At 44.1% G+C, this 23,930-nt stretch overlaps 1 protein-coding gene across 6 annotated transcripts in view; it reads left to right on the top strand.

Annotated features, from left to right (window-relative positions):
- Positions 1-23,930, top strand: part of zfhx3b (zinc finger homeobox 3b) — a 316,707-nt gene that overhangs the window by 247,778 nt on the left and 44,999 nt on the right. For all 6 annotated transcript variants that reach the window (XM_047580259.1, XM_047580258.1, XM_047580260.1 and 3 more), the window contains one exon: positions 12,573-12,804. In XM_047580259.1, the coding sequence (XP_047436215.1) occupies positions 12,573-12,804 (232 nt within the window). The remainder of the gene's footprint in view (positions 1-12,572; positions 12,805-23,930) is intronic.

Genomic DNA, 23,930 nt, shown 5'->3' with positions numbered 1-23,930 from the left:
GTTTATTGAACATCCCTCTATTAATTTATTGAACTTTGTTGCTGATGAACCAGCGACGCATTAGTCAGGGGCATGAACGCATGTGTGGGTCCACACGCCTCACACATCTGTGGTGTTATTGTTGATTGTGCGTACACGCGATGCAACCCTCCCCTCTCCCCACCTTCACTGGGTCAGCTGTTTTTCATCATCGCTAAACCAGCGCTGAGTGATGTATGCTATTCTTAACAGTTTTCTATTTTATTTGTAAAAGTGGTATCTTTAGCATTACTTGGTCTGTATGGGACAGCCTTCTCTGGGGCCACACAATAGCCAGAGCCAGAACAGATATGATGGATGTGGCCTGGGGCCTATGTGCTTGCTCTGCGTCTGCGGTGGCCTCATCCACACATCAGCCACAGGGGGAGGGAGGGAGGGATCGCAGTAGGGAGGAAGGGAGGGAAGGAGGGCAGAGATACAAACCAGACCAGCCATTTTCCTCGTTCCGCTCATAAATATTTGTGTGGCTGATTTATAAACAGTGGAGCAAGAGAAGAGATCAAAGTGAACTGTAACGCTTATATATAAAACTGGGGCTTTTTCACGACACTGCTCTACACACCACGCTCGTACCTATTAAAGACAAAGCCATATATCACAAGGTATATTGGCAAGAGTACTGAATGGCCACTCACTCTTTAGGGCTCAGGCTTCCCCCGGTTGAGAGTCTGGTTCTTACAGCGCTGCCCTCCAAGGTTCTCAAACACTAGTCAAAAGCCATCAGTATACAGTGTGTTATAGCTAAAACTCAACCTGATCTCAGCCTGTATAAACTCCCCTGAGGTCATGGCCCCTTAGATGGATTTTAAAAGGCTGCAGTAATGCTAGGCAGCTATATTAAACATAGCAATGCAGTGAAGAGTCGCAATGTCCTGGTCATGGTAATGTAGCCTTCATCACAGTAGACAGCTGCATGCGCTGAATCAGGCGACCAGCTGGTCGGATGCAACACAAAGGCCAAGTGGCCTACAAGGCAGATAGCTCGGACAGTATGTGGATGTACAGCCAATACACTATGCACCGGGGCAGAGTACAGGCTTCGCGTAACTTCGTTTGTTCAAGCAATGGTAGAAACGGGCCGCCATCATCACACACTAATATAATCTCCCGTCCCACCCCTGTGTCCACCCCCCACCATTCAGTCTTGGCCTAGTGCAAATGTGAGGCAGCAAGGGGTGCTCTCTTCTCCCTCCAGCCCCTCGCCCTGATTAATAACTCTTGTTGCTGGCAGATGTAGAAGAGGGCCATGAAAATGGCTGTCCGCTGACCTCCGTGGGAGGAAGAATAGCATGGGTAATGGGATAGAAGAGAAGCCCCCTCTTTTTTTTTTTTTTTCTTCAATGGAGATTCCCCCCTTTGTCCGCTGGACAGGGTGTGCTCAGTGTGGCGAGGCCTGGGAGAGTTGCTTTGAAACAGCGTGTCCCTCAGTCAGTCAGTCAGTCAGTCAGTCAGTCAGTCAGTCTTGTCTGTCTGTTCACGAGCGTTCGAAGACATCTGGTTCTTCACGTAGCTGTGGGAACATTTTTTTATGCACGTCACCTTGCGCTTGCATAACTCGCTGCTTCAGGTATGCACATGTTCTCCAACGACTGCTGGGTCGGCTTCACGATTGGCCTATCAGCCATGTAGGCAGTAGTATTGTTTGGAAGAATTTTCCTGCATGCATAACATGTCTTTAATGTCACAGGGGAAATGCGTGATCCAAATTTGTTTCTGTAGCCTCCCCCTGTAACATAACGGTATGCCGCTATCTTTAACAGCAGTTGGATGAGACGCACTTTGTCCTATACGTGGCCATCTGTCTCCCTAAAATCTGTCAATACGTTGTGCGGTACAGTATATAGCAGTTGATTCGGATCAAATAGGCAGCCATAGTAGGAGGGCTTTACAGAGAATAGACTGCAGATAGTTTTACCCCTGGTGTGTCTGAGTTTCTGTGCAGGGAGTTCAAAGTCCTGCTGAACATCAGAGGGCTGATGCTGAGTGAGGCTGACTAGCTGCAGCCTGTGGTCTGGGAAGGGTTACTGAATTATTACTGATGGTTTCAGGGGTAACTGTCCGACCACAGGACTGGAGAATATTAATCATTTATTTGATTGTCCGCATGTGCTGATTAATCAATTTGAGTAGGATCTGCAGGATTAACTACCTTATTATTCCCCCGTAAGAACAGATAAGAGATAAGACTTTAAAATATCATATTCCATTTATCATTTATTTTTAGATCCCTGCTGATGAGGGCGAAATAAAAACTGAGGTGATATTAGGCAGAACAGCAACAAGGGGAAACTATTGGGGGAGGAGGAAAAGAGGAACAGGCATGAGGGGAGGAAGAAAAAAAATCTCTTTACTGCAGAGCGGAGTATTTCAGAAGATGGGGAAGAGATACAGCTTTGTATTACTTCAAAAATGGCACGGGGAAAAAAAAGTTGTGCAGCTGGGAGTGAGAGAGTGGAGAGAAAAGGGGGGCGGAGAGACAGGAGGAACAGGAAGTTGATGGGAAAGTGATAGCTGTCTCCACCTGGAGTATAGCCTGAGCCGTGTGTTAAGAGAAGCGCAAAGCAAGGGAAAGGAGAGAGCTGCTGCAGTTGACTCCTATACTGTACTCTGGTTTAGGTAAGTTTGTCTCTCATACCAAGTATAGCTAGCTGAACTGATCCAACAAGGGCACTGTTCCTGTTTACCCCACTCACTATCTATTCAGTATATAAATTCTCAATCTGCCAACTGTTTAATGTGTTTTGTCATGTGGTAATGCCTTTGATTCCTACATGCCTCCGTTTGTAAATACAAGAGGCACTCAAAAGGCTGTGGTTTCTTTACAAGCATGGCGCCCCCGGCGCTTTGGTTGGGAATGCACTGAGAGGGAGAAGGATTGAAAGAGTAAGGGAGGGAGCGAGAGGTGGTTAGAAACTGTATACACTTCCCGTTGCTCTTCTGCCAACCCCTCTCCCTGCTGCCTCTGGTTGCGCAGGCAGGCAGTGAGTGAGAAATGTGAGAGGGAGGAGTGTGTCCTCTCTGCTGGCTGAACACAGCGCCATAATTATGCACTTTTCAGCAGGTTTTACCTTTAACACTTTCCTCCCAGGGTTGAGATTAGTGCTCACCATGCTTGATTTACTGCACAATTACTGAACAAGAGCTCTATCTAATCAATAAACAGGAAGGGGAAAAGTGGTAGGCTTTGAAGTATAGTTTGAGATTTTTTGCACGATTGAGCAGTGTATATGGTGTAGCAAGTAAGGCCAGCTTGGCTGCAATGCCAGTCTGTGAAATATCTGTTATATCAGCCGTGCCTCTTTGCTTTACCATTCCTCTAAGTATCTTTACAGTGCTCAGCCACTGCGCTGAAAATGACTTCTTTTCTTTTTCACTAGCCACAGCTTAACACAGAGGTCAGCAACAAATTATATCTATTAACAATATTCCTCCAAAACATTATATTAAAACCAAGATGTCTCACAAGTGTGGAGGTGAGTGCAGTGTTGTAACCTATCTGCAGAAGTTGCATGAAAAGAGATATTAAGCTTTTGTGTGGTAACTTGCTATGTCCTGTGTTAGATGTCCCCAAATAGGCAGCCTGCACAATGACCTCCATGATGACACTTGCTAATGGCATGAGAAGTTATTTTGGGAAGCGCCAATGACCGTTCATCATTAAGTCTTTCTGGGGCTTATAAAGCTTTTTGCCAGCATGACCAAAGCAATAGTCTCTCTTCCAATTAGTCTGGTCTGTGTTTGATTTTTAGTGATGACAACTATATCTCAGCTGCAATTATGCTGCACTGGGAATGATGAAGGTTTAGGTTATTGATCCTCCATTGATCACCCTGATCAATGAGCACTTTTGTTTCTTTTTTTTTTTTTTATGGAAAATGGAGTTATGCTTTTTCCCCCCCTTTGGCTAATGAGCATGCCCAACAATGACCCTGTAAAGAAATCTGTGTTAGCAAGGCCATATGTATTACTGATAGAGTTGGCTATGCTCATGGGAAAGGAGCGCCACTGCACAGAGCACCATTTTTCAGCACAACTTCCCCGTGGGCATAGGTCAGGGGTTATAATGGATCTGCTGCAAATTTGTCCTCCATTAAATTTTTGGTTTCAGTCCTAATTGAAGCAAAACTAACTAATGTTTATTTTAGCTATGCAAAGACCCCGGCACTCTAAATAATCCACACGGACGGCAATGGTATTGTTTGTACCTCTTGAAATGTCAAGCCTTTCATGTCTGTTTTATAGTCTACACTAGTTGCGGCAAGTTGCCGTTTTTTAGTTGGCGGGCATGGACAGGTGACGCTGGTGGGTGTTTGGTGTACAAACTGCTTGAAGAACTCTCAACAGCAGTTTCACTCCAACAAGGTACTTCATGCTCCATGCAAATAAGCCCACATATAGATCTACTCGGTTTAGTCACCTCCACTCAACCCCACTCATTAATTTTCATTTTTAAGAAGAGGACCTCTCAAAGGCCACATTGCTCCCTTTGTCAGCGCAGTGCTGCTAATAAAGATAGCTGCATAAGGCCGGGTTAAATATTGACACAGGCTGAGCACATCATCACTGTTCTTAATTAGCTGGTGTCTCTTGCAAGCATGTGTGAGGGCAGTGCACGAACAACTAAACATTTCCCCTTATGAAATCTCAAATACCCATTCCCCAAAACACATTTCTATGAATTTTACATAAAAAAGGATACAGGATATTCAGAAAACATACAGTGTTACAGCTACCACGGCCTTATTGCGTAGCCTGAAGCTGCAACCAATTATGTGTTAATGAAATATTTACACTACCAAACTGAGAACGCCAGGGGTGAAAGCTAGGCTAGATCATACAAGCCTGAGGAGGCTGGATTCTGTGTCTTCTCTCTGCCATTACGTCAGCGAAAAGGTGGAACAGGAGATCGGCTAATGACAATAGGCTTAAAAGGAAGAATGTGGGCACACATGCACTTCACTAAGCCGGGCTTTTGGTCACCTCCACTGCTGGGAGAATGTTTATGGCAGTTTTTGGGTCACAGCAGCAGACAACAGGCCGAGGGGGGATGCTTAATTGGAAGAGCGCCTCTCTAGATGTCCATGTCAGACAATTTTACCTCCAGTCCCCTTGATTTCTGTTGACTGCCCCCTCACAATAATATGACAGTGCATCTGCATTCACTGCAGAGTGTGATGTTTGTTCTTGGGGACTAATTGTGTTTGGATAATGTTCCTGCTCTGAATTTAATTCTCACTGACTGCATTAGTCATTACAAGTGGTGTTTGTCTGCATCTTAGTCCAACACCCCCCGTCTGTCCTGGGACACGCTCTTACTCATAGGGCTCATTCCCCTCCGCCCACTCCTTACTCTTTTTCTTCCCTCATCTCCATCACACAATCTCTCTGCTTCTCACATGCAGAGCAGCTCCGCACGGCCATGCTGGCATTGTCTGGCTGGCAAGTGACAAATGAGAGGCAGGGAGGTGTTAGAGAGTCTTGTCAGCTGTGCGGGTGCAGCAGTGCCTCTGCCTTTACCCCGCTGACACTCGGTGACCTACAGTACAGCTGAGTCCACATCTAGGTAGTCGGTTATCTCGTTCCTGTGTAGTATGCATCACTTAGTTCCCTTAACTGCCCTTCTGTAGCCCTGTGTTGCCTCTCCTCTAAATCACATGGAGCTCATGCTGTAGATGTACATGTGATCCAATTTGATTGAGTGTTTTAGTTGTCTATGGCCTCACTTCATGAGGTATTCCTGTGGTTTGCGTTGCAAACACTAACTACTCACAGGAGGCATATTGCACAGGAGTGCAATCCTCTTGTCATGCTAGATATGATTTATATTTATGGCTTTGCGTTTGCCCAATTTCTTAGCCGGTAGACAGGGAGTGGTTTTTAGCTTAATATCAATGCCCTCTGGATGCTATTGTCTTCTCTTATTAAGAACACTGGAAGGGTTTGGTGGACCAGTAGGGTGCAACTTTGAGTGTTGAAAAAGTTTTTTTTTTTTTTTTGTACTGACCTATTTCTTTTCTATATGTTTTATTGAAATGATGCTGTAGCCTTCACAGATTAGAGATGAGCATATGTCCATTTTGGACTTGGTGGTTTCCTTCCCAGTAGCATCTCAGTCACCAGAAGTGTTATAAGACAAAATCACCTCTTTTCTTCTCTAATGTCACAAAGTATTGTGGCAGATGTGCTACCAAAACACAGTTGTAGTATACCATTACTCAGAATCTGACCATCTCAGCCTGCTGTGGGCCTCCTGTTTTGCTTTAATGAAAATCCCCCAAAAAATGTTCTTCCCCCGTCCTGCACTTGTAATTATTGTCGTTGTTGTCCAAAATGGAGGGTTGTTGTGTCGACACAGTACTCTGGGTAAGGGCCAGGGCAGGTCCTGATTTGCCCCATTCAGCTTCCAGATGGTACCTTGCCAGTACACATGTCATCAAGTGGCTGTAACAGTTGTTTGGGTACCCCCATGGCTCCACCCTGCTCTCGCCTCCTGCAGGCAGACTTATTGTACTGCAATTTTGGCAAGCTCCTCCCAGCGTGGCTTTCATAAAAGCACCAGGAGGTTAAGCTGTTAATTAGCTACTGAAAGAAGAGGCCAACAGCTTGCTGTTAATTTGCTTTACTACTATTTTTTTTTTGTCTTATTTGGGATTGACATCATTTCCTGCCTGTTTTGGAGTCATTGCTTTTGTGTCACAAAAGCAGACCCCAGCTCATTAAGAAGGGGAGAAATGTGTTTATCTGGCTATGATTAGAAGTGCACATTATGTATGTATAGCCATGCTTACCCAAATGTTCTTAATGAGAGAGACCCTGGACGCTAGTGTGGGGCTCCTGTGGGCATAGGCCCAGGCTCGTTATCACCACACAGGGCATTGATCTCTCTACCGCCTGCTTGCTTATCCTCCTCCTCCTCCCCTTTCAAAGACAGTGAGTCGCACATGAATTATGTGGACACATTGATCAGCTGATTGAGAGCTATTGTTTAGAGCCCTGGGTCATTATTGAAGGAGGGATTACCCAACTCTTGTTTTGTGCGTGCATGTGAAAGAGTGTATTACTCAGCTCCTTGTCACAGCACATACTCCCCTTGGCTTACCTTAGATTTGCAATGGCTGCGCAGAATTGCTCACACTTGCACACGCAGAGCACATACAGCAGCCTACACAATCAACATGGCCCAAATGACTGCTTGCATTGATTGCCTTCCCTCTGCAATTATGTTCCCATTGTTTACTTTCTAGCATCTTACTCATTCAAACGGAATTCAATAATTATTGCTTTATTTAATGTTAAAGTAAGTAGGAGTGGTGGGTGTGGAGCATCAGTAGCCATATTCTCTAAGTGTCTCCATGACCCCTCCCAAGCTACTTTATTTCATAGGTCTATGTTAAGCCATCTCCTCCAAGGACACCTACAGCGATCCATCTTTACCTTGCTGCCGTCCCTCACGACACAGAGGCCCGTTTTGTTTCTTCCCTCCCAGAGACAAATATGCAGCCTGTTTTTATTCACCGGTAGTGATGGATCATTTCTACAGCAAAGCAATAGAGGAAGCAACTTAGCACATTATGGGCTTTGAGACAGAGGGACAGGATGCAGCGGAGGGGTGGCAGGGATTAAAGAGTAAAGAAAAGAAAGGACAGGAGCCGGGATGAGGTTCAGGAAGCAGTAGGTACGCAGTTTGGGCCTAGAACACACAGTCCCCTTAAGCCACTACCTAACTTCTAGGCATGTTGCAACTTGCAGTGGCTAATTCAAAGCAGCTACCACACTTGGCACCCAGTGGGGGCCTCAGCGGTTGGAGCTGTTGTTCGTGCTGCTGGCAGAAAGGGAATCACAGGCCAAATTGCAAGCACTCAGTGACTCCAGTCATTCTGATTTTGCTTTGCTAAATAACCTGCTTACGTTCCAGGGGAATCCCAGAGTGCAGATTTATGAGAATCAAGTTCCTAACAAAACTCTCCAAATATACAGAGACCACTGCTGCTGGGAAGAAATGGATCATTACATTGAATTATTTTCATTCTCTACACGGTAACCCGAAAACGTAATCCTCATCATTAAAATAAGCTGTTATTAAATTTACCTTAATTTTGATTTATAACCTTTAGAATTAGACAGCATTTGGGCATTCAGATATTCTCTTTTAGATGACATATAAATATGTTCAACCTTACATGGGAACTATGGACACTGTTGTCACGCCGTGAACCACGCAAGGGTATTTTCTACTACCTTTGGCAAGGGTATGTTTTTCAACCCAGCAGGCACATTACATTGTCTCCCTTCAGAGTGAAATACAGTTACCTCATTGGTTATAATTGCTGCCATGACCTCACTGTGTTTGAATAACAAAGGTGCTGCTTGACTTGTTATAACACTTGTCCAGCCAGGGAGCCAAAACCTGACTGACTTCAGAGGATATAATCTTAGATCGGCTCAGATCTGATCTATTGCAGTGCGTTGCATGGCTTCAGGTGTGAATAGCAGATTTCTAAACCATGTAAGCCTCCCATGAAGTGCGCGTACACTTGTGCGCGCGCGTGCACACACACACACACACACAGACGAGAGCTTTCAGTGCCGAGAATCGGGAAGACAATTACAAAGCAATATCCAAGCAGATACTCACTGGCTCTCTCACAGAGGGAATTTGGCAGCTCTCTTGGAATTGTTAGCTATTTAGCTCACAGATAGTCATCTGTTTTAATGCATTAATTTTGTATTAACAGCCCTGCCAAATTTAATGGTGGAAATTAGAGTATGATCATAATGGTATGTGGCTGTGTGTATGTGCGTTTGTGCATGTTTGTGTGTGTACATTTCTGATGTTCTTTTTGTCTATACTTTTGTATGTGTTTGTTGCGTGTACATGGTGTATTATACAGCCCCTTTGGGAGCCATTCTTTGGAATTACCGGCTCTCTGTCTCCCTTCCACACTTCCAGTAATACCCACCTCCATCTTGCGTTAGCTGGACTCGCACAGCAAACACACTGTTTTGTGTTAAAGGTGCACTTTTACTTTGCATTTAAGTGGATGGAAATGCAGATGTATGCAGTGCTCTGGGTGGGTGGTGAAATTGATACATGCACGTATTGCCCACTCAGAGGGCAAGGTGCACCGTAGAGTTGTGAGAGAGAGGATGGGGTGGTGCCCACACCGCCCCTGTCCCTCTTTACCTGAAAAAGCACAGAACACTGCTTCAGCCTCCACAGCAACAGACAAGGTGCTCCATCGAAGAGAGAGGCTTGAAAAACCATGCCTGCATTTTTAAACTATAAAAACCACCACAGTATAAAACAATGCTCAGAAGGGGACTTTTCAAAAGAAAATCTACATCGTTTACTTAAATATATGATTAAAATTGATTTGGATTGTTATTTTTAAACTAGCAACATTACTGCAATATGATTTGTCCAAAAAAAATCACATGTTTAACATATTTAACATATTTAACGCGCTGTATATTCCTATGCACATGGCATGTCTCCCAGCTGTTGCTGAGGGCATCGCTGCATTATAGGGGCGCAGTTACTCACTTGAATCTCCTATATAACTGCTGTAAATTCCCAGACAGTTCAGTGGTATTGAATCCATGCCACTGACCCCGCCAGCCCCCGCCACCCCCGCCACCCCCCCACCCCCAACCATTATGCTCCACAGCTCCCCTCCTGTTGGGGCCTTGATAGGGTGGTTAGAAACCCCAGAGTCAGGCAGACCAACTCCTCCCGGCCCAACATGACTTTTTCATTAAGCCGCCAAATTCCTGCACTCCAGTTGGAGGTGATTTATCAACTAGGGGCTTCATTGCAGGTTCATAGGAAACAGACATAGGCCCTGTCTCATGCATTATTATGTTTCACATTCAAAGTGTGTATGTGTGTGTGAACCAGAGAAGGAGCTGGCCCCGAGTGTACCGTGTCCAAACCGTGTTTGTACTTTTAGATATGATCCAAGTAGTCTCTCAACATTGATCCCAGGGAGAATCGGTGTTGGAGAAAGTTTGTGCGTCGATCAGATGGTTGTTGTTCTTATGGATGAAGCAATGCTGTTCTTCTGTGCACCATGCAGTTTTGCCTCAGTCCTCTCTGGCATACTGAATGAGCAAGGACCACCTCACATTTCATTAGTTTGATCTCCTCCCTCTTTCCCTGACTCAAAAATGCCCCAGACTGCTTTGGGTCATGGCCAGTGCAGAGATGGTGAAAGTGTTGGTTTACAGGTGTAACCGTTTGACATTGTAGACAGAGCTACAAGCACTGGGGCAGACCAGTTTTGGCCCCACCGAGCCCATCTTCCTAGCCAGTCAGGTTTATAGTGAATTATGGCCTATTCTGGGGCATGCAGGCTCGGGTTCACTCCTATATAAACCCTGTGCTTTTTATGGGGAACTATAAAACTCTCAGGATTTTTTTTTTCTACCTCAGGAGACTTGCTTTGAAGTTTCGGTCAGGTGCTGTCATTTTTTTTTTTTTTAACTTGTCTTGTAGATTTTTGGAGACTTGAGTCATTTGCGGCAAGAACTTCTTTTTTTTTTAATTCAAGACATCTGCTATCACTAAAAGCAATTTGATTGATTTGGTGTCATCTATAACTGAATATGTCTCTCAGATTTCTCTCTGCCTTAGTTCTGATGCAATATTTGTGCTCGGAGGAAAAGGAGGAGAGGGAGGGGGGCTCCCACAATATCCAACAACACCTATTCATGACATCATGGATGGCTTAAAACGAGGCGAGAAAGGAGAGCACACAGAGCTTTTTACAATCACCTAATAACTCTATTACACCGAGCTGTGGGGCTCACAAAGAGGAAAAAAAAAAACTCCCATTCCTTTTCCTGGAAGCGGTGTCTTAATGCACATTTTAGGTGTAGAAGTGAGAAATATGAAACCAAAGAGAATGAAACACAATAGCTCAGAAAACCCCATAGCAATATTACAATATTGCCAGAAAATTAAACATTAGGAGAAAGGGACAAGAGCATTTTAGGGAGGCATAATATTGTTATGACTTTTTTTCACCAGCCTGTCAACACCTGATTTAGATGTAATGTGGTTAAATGTGTAATGTTTCCATCGCTTTTACGTCCTCCAGCCTGCCAGCCCGACAGGCCATCTAGAGCAGGACAGGATAGTTCAGTTTCTTCATGATGAACGGTTCAGTTTTCTAAACTGTTAGCAGAATTCTAAGTCTGGTATCTAAGGCAAAAGGAACACACGTACATTTGCTCTGTCTTTAAATGTGGCTGATCAGAAACACTGAATCGTCCATTCTTATTTTATTACAGACTTTTGTCTGTGATTGTTAAGTTGATTAATACGCACATGCACATTTTATCAGTGCATTTTACCTTATTAAAATTGTTATGCTTTTTTAATTACTTGCAGTATTGTTAAATGTATTCAGTTGTGTTTTGAGTAGAGTATATCTATATTCAGCCAAAATCTGCAAGTGTACAATTCACGGTCATGTTCCCTTTCTGTCTCAGCACGCGCCGCAGGGGACATGTGGGCCAACAGGATTAGGAGGGGAAAAGAGGAAAACTTTTGGTGATTGACATTGATTGAAGCCATAGAAATCCACAGCGAGACTCCAGAGTTTGATAGAAGAGCAGCACATGACAAGCATGACACCAGTGGCCATACCGAGTCTGGGGCTTTTATTGTAAACATACAGCAACAATCAGTGTGATGCTGTAGGATAATGGTCAATAGCTCTGTTGCTCACACCAGGCCCAGCAATATTGTGCAGGCCTTGCATCATTGATTGAGCCATGCAGGAGGTAATTAGACTGGAGCGTGGTGGTGTGACGAGAGCCCGTGGTGGCATGGTGTCACTACGGGGTGTTACGCATGTTGTGACACTAGGGAGGGTGGGCTGAGGCCTGGACGAGGCATGCTGTTGAGTCTTGGAGGAAGTGCTGGGGTTGACAGGTCAATACTGGTGCTGATTTCCTGCCCTCTGAAGGTTGTCCTCCTGTTGTGGAATGTTCCATTTTCTCTCAGAATGCACTCAGTCGCCCTCCTGCCTCACCACCGGCTGCCTTCGCCTCTCTTCCTCTATGAGAGAGCGAGGATTTAACTCACCATGATCAATATTTAGTATCCCATGCGTGAAACAGGCAGATGTTTGGAGTTTCCTTTTCAGAGACGGGAAGCTTCTGTTGAGTGAAGGGGATCAATGCTTCCTTCCGTCTGTGAGGCTGCAGACCCACGGCTTCTGAAGGGTGGCTGATGCGATTCCTGCCTGCCCTCGGGCCCCTGAGATTTGCGTGTCTCCCAGGCCTCTCCTGTCCTGTTAGCCTACTGATACAGACACTCACACAGACAAGTGTGCAGTCCAAACAGTTGTCCTGAAGGGGAAGAGGTCTGGATGTTAAACAACAGGGCTGTGATTGGGAATTGATTTGTTCATTTGCCAACTGTGTGAGTGAAAGTGAGTCGGTGGTGCCTAGCCAGCTATCTGCCATCTACAATAACTTCTTTCTCTCTCTGTTCCACTCTCTCTTCCTCCGTTCCCCTCCCACAGCACCTGCAGCAGCACGAAAACGCGGTGGAGGGTGATGCCTGCTACTACCATTGTGTGCTTTGCAACTACTCGACCAAGGCCAAGCTCAACCTGATCCAGCATGTGCGCTCCATGAAGCACCAACGCAGCGAGAGCCTCAGGAAGCTTCAGCGCTTGCAGAAGGGCCTGCCGGAGGACGACGACGACCTCAGCTCCATCTTCACCATTCGCAAATGCCCTTCTTCAGATACAGGTCAGAACACAGCCCCGCGGGCTCTGATATACGTCTGTCTAACTTTGTTTTTGTCTCGTGGTCTCTCCACCTATGCCGCTCACATCCATTTAGTCATATGAGGAGCTTTATATGCGTGACTTGCTGACAATTGCATTTGCAGTTGTTCTGCGTCTTCCCACTTTCACGTTTACTTCCTCGTGGAATTTTCATTATTAAGATAAATGGTTAACTTCTGTTTTGAGATGACAACAAAAACAGTGTTGCAGACAAAGCAGAGGTCCCCGTCAGTGGGAGCCGTCCTTTGTCATTAAAGACATATTGAGACAGAGCAATAAGCCTAGAGGAGGAGGAGCTGAACAACAGCAGCAGCTGCGACAAGAAGAAGAAGACCAAAAAACAGACACAGCCACAACAACAGTAGCATGTCTGAAACAAAGTGCCTCAACTGCCCATTCATTACGGGCTGATTAGGAAGAGTGAGCTGTGGTCAATTAACACCCTTTCTTAGTAGAGATTTGGTTTTCTAATCACTTTAACTCCTGTGCCCCGACAAAGGGGCTCTATTGTGCGTCCTTCCAAGAGGGAACCATTACTTCCCTCACACACATACTCGCTGTCTATGTTATGTAGGAGAAAAAGAAAAAAAAAAAAAGGGCCAGCCTGTGAAGACGCTTTGTTCCAAGGAGGCAGGGATAATGAAGCCAGCGGCCGGGAAATTGCGCAAAAGGCAGTCACAGATCTGAAGCAAATCATTAGAGAACATATTTAGCTGAGCAATTAGGGACAATTAAGCTTTCTGCTCACTGCACTCCAAATATGTTAATGACTACAGTACAGTGGACAAGCGAACATGCAAAGGCAAGAGGAAGGGCCATTTAGGTTAAAAGGGATGGGGGTTGGGATTTTTTTTTTTTTTTTGACTTCACACACGAGTAGTAGTTGTGCTGTTTGCAAATAAACGTGTTTTTCTTTCTTTTTTTTCTCCTAATAGATGCCATGTTTGTCAGTCCTAATTTCTTTTTGAACCTTTTATGTGTTAGATGTCCATGTTTGTGCCTGGATGGGGGGTACGATCAGTGGGACTGCGTGTGGGCACTGTCATTATACACACACACACGCGCATATGCGCGCGCTCGCGCACACACACACATCGCCAGTGCTCACAGTCTTGCTGAGCTTCATCAAATTACAGCAACCCTCACTTACTTCAGCCGACCGCCACTGGTATCTGAATGTTTTTAGATTTAATGTCCTCCCAATCTGGCCGTGCATTTTAACGATGGTGCCTGATCATCGGATTGGTGTTGATGCCTTTTCTCATTTTCCTGTAATTTAGAGACTGCTTACTTCTCTATAATAGACTTTGTTTGACTAATTATGAAACTCATAGAAAACACCCTTCTTTTCCTGGCTGCCATGTAAAAACGGCATCAGTGATTTTAACCCACTGTTTCTTTTAGTCAGTCTCTTCCATTTATTATCTGTTAAACTAAGTTTGCGGACGACAATGATGATCCGACCCCTTCGCCTGTAATCATGAAGTCTAAAATCGCTGACTCCACACGCCACACTTTACTTCTCTCGCCAAAAGCCTCCTCTATACTTGTCCACCTCATGGCCCCACCCCTGAGCCAGGGCTGAACCAATCCCTCCCTGTGTGATATTTAATTTCCTCTTCTCCTGCTCTGCTGTGGCACATGGCTCGGTTTTGTGGTCGAGGCAGAGCTGCTAAAGTGCTGGAACATTCCCTGGTTTGTTAAAACAAAGTTGCCCCTGGATTTCTGGGTCACCTACACAGTAATTCCCTCGCCTGCTGCTGTTCTGTGATCCTACGAGTGTTTCTCTGCTGGTTTAGGTGCGGGCCTTGTAGCTTGCCTTGGATTTTTTTTTTTTTTTTTTTTTACCCCAAAACATGAAATATGCGTTTTCCCTCAAACAGCTCACACATATTGCACAGAGAGGTAGAGTCAAAGGGCAGCGTGACATAATTCTTACAAAAATAACTTCTGACGGGAGTGTATTTAAGTCTGATCTTATACACGTAGTCGCTATGTGAGCAACCGAATGCATTGTGATCCAGCTCATGCATAACATGGTATGTTTTGCAATTCGCATATTAATATTGCTTATGAGGATGCAGCAAATAGACTGCAGGGACCCTGTGCCACAAATCTCTTCTGGGCTGGAAGTCCGAGGAGAGCAAGGGCAGCAGAAATTACGTTTCTTTTTAATTAGACTAACACAGGGATAAAAGGCCTGCATTGTTTTAATTCTTGCTCATACTATAAATGTGCTGCTTAGGCATGTTGCTCCGTGGCCCCACCTCCATTTGTCTTCTTTAACCCTTTATCTATGGGGAAACAAAGGAGGTCTCAGAGGGATCCCAGTCCCACACAGCTGCCCTATGTGCAGAGATCCTTGAACAAAGCTCAGCACTGACTTGAACCAATGCACCAGTGCCAGCTTCTAGTTTTACCAACAGCAGCTCATTACTGGTGGCACATATACACACACAAAATAGACAAGTGAAACGTATGTGTCGGAAAAGGCCAGCAGGAAATGTTTGAAACTCCCATAAAGAGTTGACTTGTGATGATAGCTGGTTTGACAGCATGAGAACGAAATATATTTTAGGTTTAGATATTCCTGAGAGGGAAGGTGAAAGCAAGTGTCATGTGTTGGGGTTAATGGTGACTTCTGACACCTTCCAGTGTTGGGCATCAAGTTGTATGTGTTCGAGAGAGGCCAATATATGAGGAATGAGTAAGAGGAAAAATAGACGGAAGGGGGCGAAACGGGTTTGGGGAGCTTGTACGTGAGAGCTAGTGTGACACTTGAGCGTATGATGACCCTATTTCATATGAATGATGTTCACCAGGGCATATAACTCAATGACACATTGAGGTTTCTCATTTCTTAACATTTAATCGAGCAAAGTTATTTTTTGAGTGTAGAACAGAATGAGATCATGCTTTTAAAAAGGGCAAAGTTAAATTGCACTGAAGGGTGAATGCTGCTCTGCTTTGGTGGAAAAAAAAAAACTGTTGTCTTTGTGTCTTAACATTTATGAGAGAAAAGGGAGAGAGATGCAGAAAAGAGCATTTAGTAAGGGTAAAATATATATTTTACTCGGTGGTGGTGCGTGTGTGCGAGTGCGTGTCTGTGAGTGCGTGTCTGTATATGAAGGAGGCAGAGATGGAGAACAAACGTGGCTGACAGTGTGGATTAGCTCCTGCTGTAAATCTGCCTCAGTCACAGATGGCAGGCCCTTGATCGCTGGGCTGTGACGGCTTGGCTCTCATCGCAGGAGGAAATCCCTGTCTGTGAGCCTAGGAGGCTGGGAAGGAGAAGACTGGGGTTGGGGCCACCTGGGCAGCCACCAGTCATTGTCTCCTGTCTGTGTGGACATAGAGGCCTGGTGTACAATAGCTGTTTTGGGGAGTGGTTATCTTACTTTGACTTGTTTCATCTTCCATTTTGTGACTGCTTGTAAGTGGAACTTGAGCCTCTAGTTTAGATCAGCGTTACTTTTAATGACCAGTTTTAGAAACTGGGCAAGGGAACTGTGTGCATTATTAAATGGAAATGAGACGAAAGGGTGCATACAAATGACTGCATAATAGTGGTATCCAGTATGAGATCCATTGCTTGTTTCGCTAAAAGGGGTGCACTTTCAGGGTCACGCACCTAATAGCAAGGCCTGTCCTGACAACAGAGGCATTTCTCTTCCCTCCCCTCATTTCTGCCTCATGCATAATTCTTCGCGCACTCCGAAAAAGCTGGGAAATACACAGTGACACGGAAAACGCACTAATAAAGCAAACGGAACAAAGTCACTGGTATTTTAGGGCTGGCGCGCCGCCTCTCTGCTCACGTTGAAATTTAATGATGATAGATAGGATGTGTCGACATCCCGTCCGTCAAAATTACTTAACCACACGTCTAATATGCATAATATTGATCCTTTTGTTTCATCCTCTGCTTCTCATAGATTTTTGGCAACATATTAACAGGGTGTTACTCTCCTCTGCTTTCATAGTCTCACTATTTGCAGGTCCAGTGGCAAGGCTGCAGCTGTTAAAGCCAGGTAAAATCAGAGGTGAGCCAGGCCACGCTCTGATGGCATGCGAGGGCCATAGCCCGAGCTTATGCTCCCCACGGGCAAGAACAAAACAGACGGTAGCCGTTTCTGGAATGTCCTCCCTTATTCATGCTTGTTACGATGCAAAGTAAACCTTTCCAGAAACAGGATATTATAGCCCCTAACCACCAGACCCTTTCTACATGCCACATTATGGCCAATCCGAAAGTGAGTTGTATAGACAGACACTGGTGCAATGCGCTTTTAATAAAGGCTGTTATTGCCCTGGTGATGCAGAGTGGATATGAGGATGAGGACCGTGCAGGCCTGGATGAGCAGGGCCCCAGAGGGCCAGCAGCTCAGTCAGGCCTCTGTCAGTCGCCTGCCTTCTAATCCCTGTCCGAAGGGCATCTAGGCAGCATAGGAAATTGTTTGCTGTCTGCAGAACGTGCCAGGAAATTCATAAATACATTACTTTTCATTTTGAAAATATTACAAACGACTAGACATTTATTAAAAAGCTAAAATGATGGCTTTATAGATTTTCCAGTTGTGTTTGAGCGTTCACACAACCCCGCTGCCGAAACCAACACAAGCAAGTCTTTTCTGTCCCTGTGCCCCCCGCTTTACATGCTTGCTATGAATTCCTCTGCTGGCCCATCCTGTAATAGCAAATTGACCAGAAAGCCGCCACTCTATTCTGGGGCAGGCTGTGAATAAAAAAAAAAGAAAAAAGAAAAAAAATGTGGTGTCCAGATTTTTTGCCAGCACCGCTGACTGAAGCTTCGCTCTGTAAATACTGGCTGGCTTTTCCCTCTGGCTGGATAGTGGGTGAAGTCTGACTCCTGGTGTGCCACCCTGTCCAATACATTAGAGCGAGAGAGATTAGAGGCGGCGTAAATTTCAAAAATGAGTGTTTACATTAAAGAAAAAGAAAGTGGTGTTCAGAAAAGTGATGAACTTATTGAGTCATGTTAACAACGAAAGCAATAGCTCCTCCGGATTACAGCATGAATCTGTTACCGCAGTAGCTGTACAGGGGAACTAGTTGGACATGCCGTGTGTGTGATTTCACCGCCATTTGTGCCACTTGGGTGCAAATATACACCGGATTTCATTTTCAAACTTGCGTACCCCTAAATGAGAATATACATGTGTGTCTGCACCAAAAATCAGGCCGTGCGTGGGTGCTCCCTGTCATCAAGCCCATTTTCAGAGGAGGCCGGCAGCACATTATAATATTGGTTTCCCTCTCTCTTGTCATTACCACACACTCTCCTTGAAAGCTGATCCAAAAGATAGACAGTCCATCAAGAGACAGTCATCTCATTTGTACTTACTAAACGTGTTAATGAGTTCTATTTCAGGCCTAGGGGCTTTGCTGCTGGATATTGGAGCAGAGGTGGCTATCGGTGGTGTGAGGTGCTGGATTGCGGGATCAGGAGGAGCTCACGGGGAGGGGAAGGAGGTAATGCAGTAACCCTGCTGCTCCTCATGTCTCTCACGCAGAGTGACCACAGCCTGTCAGTCAGGACTGAGGGTGGGAAGTCTGTGGTTACAGACAGACACAGACAGAGGAGGAGGGAATAGATTAGGTGCCAAAGACATAATGGTTGTGATGGGTTTAATTATAGCAGCAGTCATGTCGCTAGCATAGGTACATGGAGTGAAGGAGGAAAGTATTCCTGTTCTTTAATGACGGATTCGTATGAGATGTGTTTGATAGAGCATATAATGTCTAGTTTGGTGTTTATATAAATGTTATTTCAGCGTAGCCACAGGTATTTGTGAAAGTGGTTGAGTGCTCTTGCACGAAAAAGTGATGCGGGGCTCATTTACTGGGGAAGAGGATAATGCAAGTATAACTAACATGTCTACACTGACTTTTAATGTGATAACAGTCCCTCATTATCAAAGACATCTTTGTCAAAGAATGCATAACCAGCACTGTTTCTACAATACATATATATTTTTATTTAAATTACTTGCTTTTAGATGCAATATAGTCACTTCTTCTTTTCTTTGGCTTTTCTTTACTGGTAATGTGTAGTCTTAATATTTATTTTTCCTGCACATTCCTTTCTTGAACTTTCCCCCTAAGGCTCGCATTATCATCTTGCATCCACCATGTTCTCGTCTGCGCTATTGATTGTAGTGCAAGTGTATGCCAGGTAGTCTAGAAGTGGAAACAATAAATTGTTAAACACTTAGATTGCTTCATTTGTTTCTGTGTTTTCGGTATTGGGCGAACAGTGCTGCTCGTTGTCAGAATTAGGCAGCTCAATTTGACCATAGGCAGCATCAGAGAAGGAGCAGGGGTAAAGTTTGGGAACTATCGAGTCGAGGCAAGGAAAGTTTTATTTAGCCATTTTTAATAAGGCTGTTTGTGCCCCCCAGAGAGAGCTGGTGGATCAAAGGGCATGATCTGTGCTATGGATGAGTTCATTCTGGGTCCAGCGCAGACGATCAGCCTTGCTGACAGCAAAACAAAACCAGAGAGTGAAGGATGCCCTATCCAGCAGCATGTTGCCCTCACTCTCTGAGGCCTCCATTAGAATAAAGGCAGATGAAACAAAGACTGGCTGAAAGCACAGATGTTGTGATTCATTATCCACTGTCTGATAGATAGTAGGGAACGGAGTGCGCAGTGTCTGCATGTGCGGACACACGTGCATGCTACAGAATGTGCAAATTCCTCTAATGTTTGTTGCGTTTGAAGAAAACATGCAGGGCGCGCACAACAGCGCACGCGTGCACTCGTGTGTTGAGTGCATTAGCCAAACGAGTCCCCTCCAGTGCCTCAACCACATCAGCTAAAAGCGGCTAGGTAGATGGCAGCAATGAGAGAAGTGCAGAAATAATTCAATAGTGAACCTTTCTAACCTTTACCTGTAGGCGTGAGCACCAGTCATTGATTCACGCTGTGCTTGACAGTACGCTACACTACAACACCACCTGAGGAGGGTGAGAGGAGGGCGGATGAAGAGAAATGGATGATTTTGGTGGAAAACACAAAAGGATAATATGAGTGGGAGGAAGGCTCAACTCTGTGTTGGTGATGGTGCGTGTGACATTAGAGGGAACTTTGCACGGGTGCATTTTGGGGAATTATTCTGGATTTCTCTAGTTTCCTTAAATAATGCCCGTGCCCCCCGGACAGCTGAACATCAGCAGCAAACAGAAATTCTAGTCACTAGTGACGCCATAGCAGGATGCCGCTGATTACAGAGCACCCTCAGGTCTAGGACCTGTCCCTGCCTTCTTGAAAATTTGCCATAAACCTGACACACAGTCAGATGTGAGGATAAGTGCCGTGAAGAACAATGTGGCTGATTAGCGGCGCGCATACAGAAATGTGTCTGTTGTTGGGTGGAGGCTACTGACTAGACAGCAATTGTCCAGCGAAGGAAATGTTTCTTAAAGAAAGCCGTGCGCACAGGCCAACTCTGTCTAAGCAGATGTGACCGTCTGCCCGGTGGCAATCCAGGACAAAATAGTTTTTGTTTGACTCAGTCAAATTTATGGTGTTCCTCCTGGTCCAGCGTATGGCCTATCCCTCACAATTTCTCTTTGTCTGGCTGGAAACGCTGCTCTGTCGCTGTTGTTTTATTAGTTGGCTGTTGATGCGTTCTTCCCGCTGCCCATTTGGAGCAAAGGAGCTTGGATGAGCGCGGTGATGGATGATATTTAAGTAAGGGAATGTGAACAGAAAGCCAGGCATTTACACTGTAAATGCACACTGATGGGATCAAGTTCCACCATCGCCACTGTGAGGGGAAAAGATTTTAAATATTTACTAAATAATCAGTTCCAAAAAAACAACAGAGTGTTTATGGGATTGGCAATTAGTAACTGTCGCAGAAAAATGTGTCTGTTTCCTGAATTTCTTGTTGCTTCACACGCTGCCTTAACGTGAGTACTGTATATTAAGTCATTTGAAGCATTAAGAAGAAAAATCAATTGTTTAGAAAGCAAGCAAAGGTCAATTTTAGAAAACGAGCAAAGGTCAATTTTCATGCTGCTTGCTCAGTAAGCATACAGGAGGACATATTAAGTCAGTCCATCTGTGAAACGGAATTGACCATGGACGGGTAGCGGGACAATTTTGTGTGTGTGTTTTTTTTTGTTTTTGTTTTTTGTTTTTTTGCATTAATATCTTACTTTAAAACAAATCTTGTTTTTTGATTTTTTTTGTTTTTTTTAATCAGGAGGCAGTTTGTTTTTTGTTTTACTATTGTAATGATACTGTCTGTAAATGCTCTTTAATTGTTGGTTTGAAGGAATTATATGTGTACAACTGTAAATTATTAGGTAGAGCAACAACCATCGCAAAAGAACAGGAGTGTCATTGTTGGTGTTATTTCCCTGGATAGTTAGTGGCGGTTGATGAATCATTTAGCATAAGTGGCAATTAAAATCATTACCCATAAATGTGAGGAAAGAAGTGAAAAATATTAGTTACATATTCATTTTATGTAACATAATGCTGTTTGCTAATTACACTGTGCTGAACCTTGACAATTCATCAGTTTTAGGCAATGATGGTGTGGACACGCTATGGATTTACAAACATACAGATCAATAATAGTGTCTCATCTGTTCGTTTTTGTCATTAAAAAAAATGACCTCATACATCTTATTTAGCCTAGCGTGGTTTAGCACTTTGTCACAAAAGATAATTATTTAGCACAAGTAAGCCGCGCAACGGGTTCAATAGTTTTTTTGGTCTTTATTTCCATGATAATTTAACAGGGTTCATATTGAGTGAAACAAACAAACAAAAAGAATAATTTAGTCAATAATACCGGTGTGAAAAAGAATAACATTAGCAGTACAAACACTGCACAGTAACTGTTTTTAAATTGCTTTAAGGGCCACATGATCATCAGCTCATTTGGGGTGTTACCCCATTTTTCTCTTCACTTTTAAGCACAAGCTGAGCCGTGATTGTCTCGAGAGGACCGCGTTTACTGTAATCTGTAGAGAACGTTGTCTTTTTGCTGCAGGAAACACTTTAACTTTTGATTGCACAGGGACATAAAATCTGGTTGAAGATCTGTTCTTTTATATTTTTTTTTATATATATATATATAAAAGAAAAACCAGGTAGTTTTTTTTTCTTTCTAAAATCTGCATAAACCTTAAAAATGATTAACCTTCACAGTGCCTGGTGTGTGGGCTTTCTGTGGAAACGGGTCTCTCATGTATATGTTGAATATTTCAAGCACTTGGGAAAGCTCAGATGCACATATTTGTGTGTGAGCTGTAGAAAGGAGAACACAGTGGATGTGTTTGAATCCATGTCACAAGTCGTTGTCAGTCTAGCAGACAGGCATTCGGAGGCTTACTCGATTTAAGGTGGCACGGGAGCCAGTATGGCAGCCAGAATTAGGAAAAATGGGCTGTTTTTTTTTTTTTGTTTTTTTGTCATGGTAAACTTGGCGAAAGAATCTAATTGGATGGGGGAGAGCGAATGGCAATACCTCCTTTGTTTAAGGGCACCTCTGCAGTCACTTTTCAGGACCATTGTGCATTGACCACAATAGCATTAGTTTGCGCTCTTGTTCTGGGCTCCTCTTTTCTCTGACTCTCTGCAGTCAGCTCCTGTCCGTTCCACTCTGTCTCCACGCTCCACTTCTGTGCCCCACCAGAACTCAGGGAAGGGACCACCTCCACCTCACACTGCCTTCTCTGGCCTTCTCACCCACGCAATTAAATAGATAGCACAGGAAAAGTGTACTTTTTTCCTAATTTGTTTGTGTGTTTTTTTGTTATCAGTCTTAAATAACCAAATTGAGAAATAATGAGAAAATTATTAAAATGTGCTGCCCAGTCACTTCACAGAAAGTCTTGCCACAGGGTCCTAAATGTGCAATCAATGAGTTCACAGTCATAAAAGTGCTTTCCTTTTTTTTTAATCACGCAGCGGAGCCGCATTTTGAGTATTTTTTCTTGCCATGTGTCACTTTCTAGCCAGTAGGAAATAGTTAACACATCTAACACTCAGATTATTCAATTAACCTTAAACACAGTATAGTATTGAAAATGACTTTGAATGGGCCACAGGTTCAGCACAAGCCAGTACTTACAAAGTTTCGTATTTCAGAATCTCCCATCTAAGGACCGGGTCCATCTTTAAATTGGTGTTTGAGCCATACTACAAAGGGGAGCACTTACCTTTCATGATGTGTTCTCAGCCAAAGCCATTCTTATGCTGCTCGGTGACTAAGTGAGTGACTTACAGTGCATTGTGAAGCGGTATGTAAAAACGCATTTGTGGCCTTGGCGTGATATAGAAAGTGGATTTAAACTTCTAGGATATCTTTCTAAAGTCTGGAAGGGTATGCTGTAATCATCAGCAGCGAAAGAATAAATGAGCGTTCCCAATAAAAGAACTGAGGTTTTCACAATGTGTAGCAAATTCATGTGCAAATTGTGTAACAACTAACCTCAGTATATTTAGCGCACTGTTAGCGCCCCCCTGCCTTGTGAAGGTGTAATCATGCGTGTTAAAAACCGAGCGCTAGTTACTAACCTAGGAGCAATCTTGTGTGCATTTAAGTGTCCTTTTCTGTTGCAGAGGTCATTCATAACTTGGTCGCGTTGTTGATGTACAGTGAGAGATATTGATTGATTAATGCATTAAGTGCTCACAATCCATTAGGTTCTGTGAAAGGGACTAGAGAAAAGACTTCTCTCACTATGTATTTTCACCTCTCCCTGTTGTTCAAAGGGCATGATTTTTGCTGGCATAGTTTAAGGGACAAAAGCCAGAATATCTGCCAAGTAATGCATTTAAAAGAACATTGGTTCTCATAAGCGTCAGTTCAATTACTCTGAAAAGCTTGACAAGGAATTGCTCTTACATTAGCCCTCTGCTCATCCTGACCCAGAAAGAATATGTTGTTCATAGGCTTCGCATGCAGTCAAGCAAGCATACATCAGCACCGCAAGTATTAAAAAGAGTGTTTTGTGTAAATCAGGGAAAGTGTTTATTTTCAACATACAGTAGCTTCACCAAATTTATGCTGCCCGCCACTTCTCATTGCTGTCATAGCGGCTG

This window comes from Mugil cephalus, chromosome 3 (genome assembly GCF_022458985.1).
Source record: "Mugil cephalus isolate CIBA_MC_2020 chromosome 3, CIBA_Mcephalus_1.1, whole genome shotgun sequence".
Lineage (NCBI taxonomy): Eukaryota > Metazoa > Chordata > Actinopteri > Mugiliformes > Mugilidae > Mugil > Mugil cephalus.
Note: the sequence above shows the minus strand (reverse complement) of the source record. Positions and strands in the feature narration are given on the sequence as shown.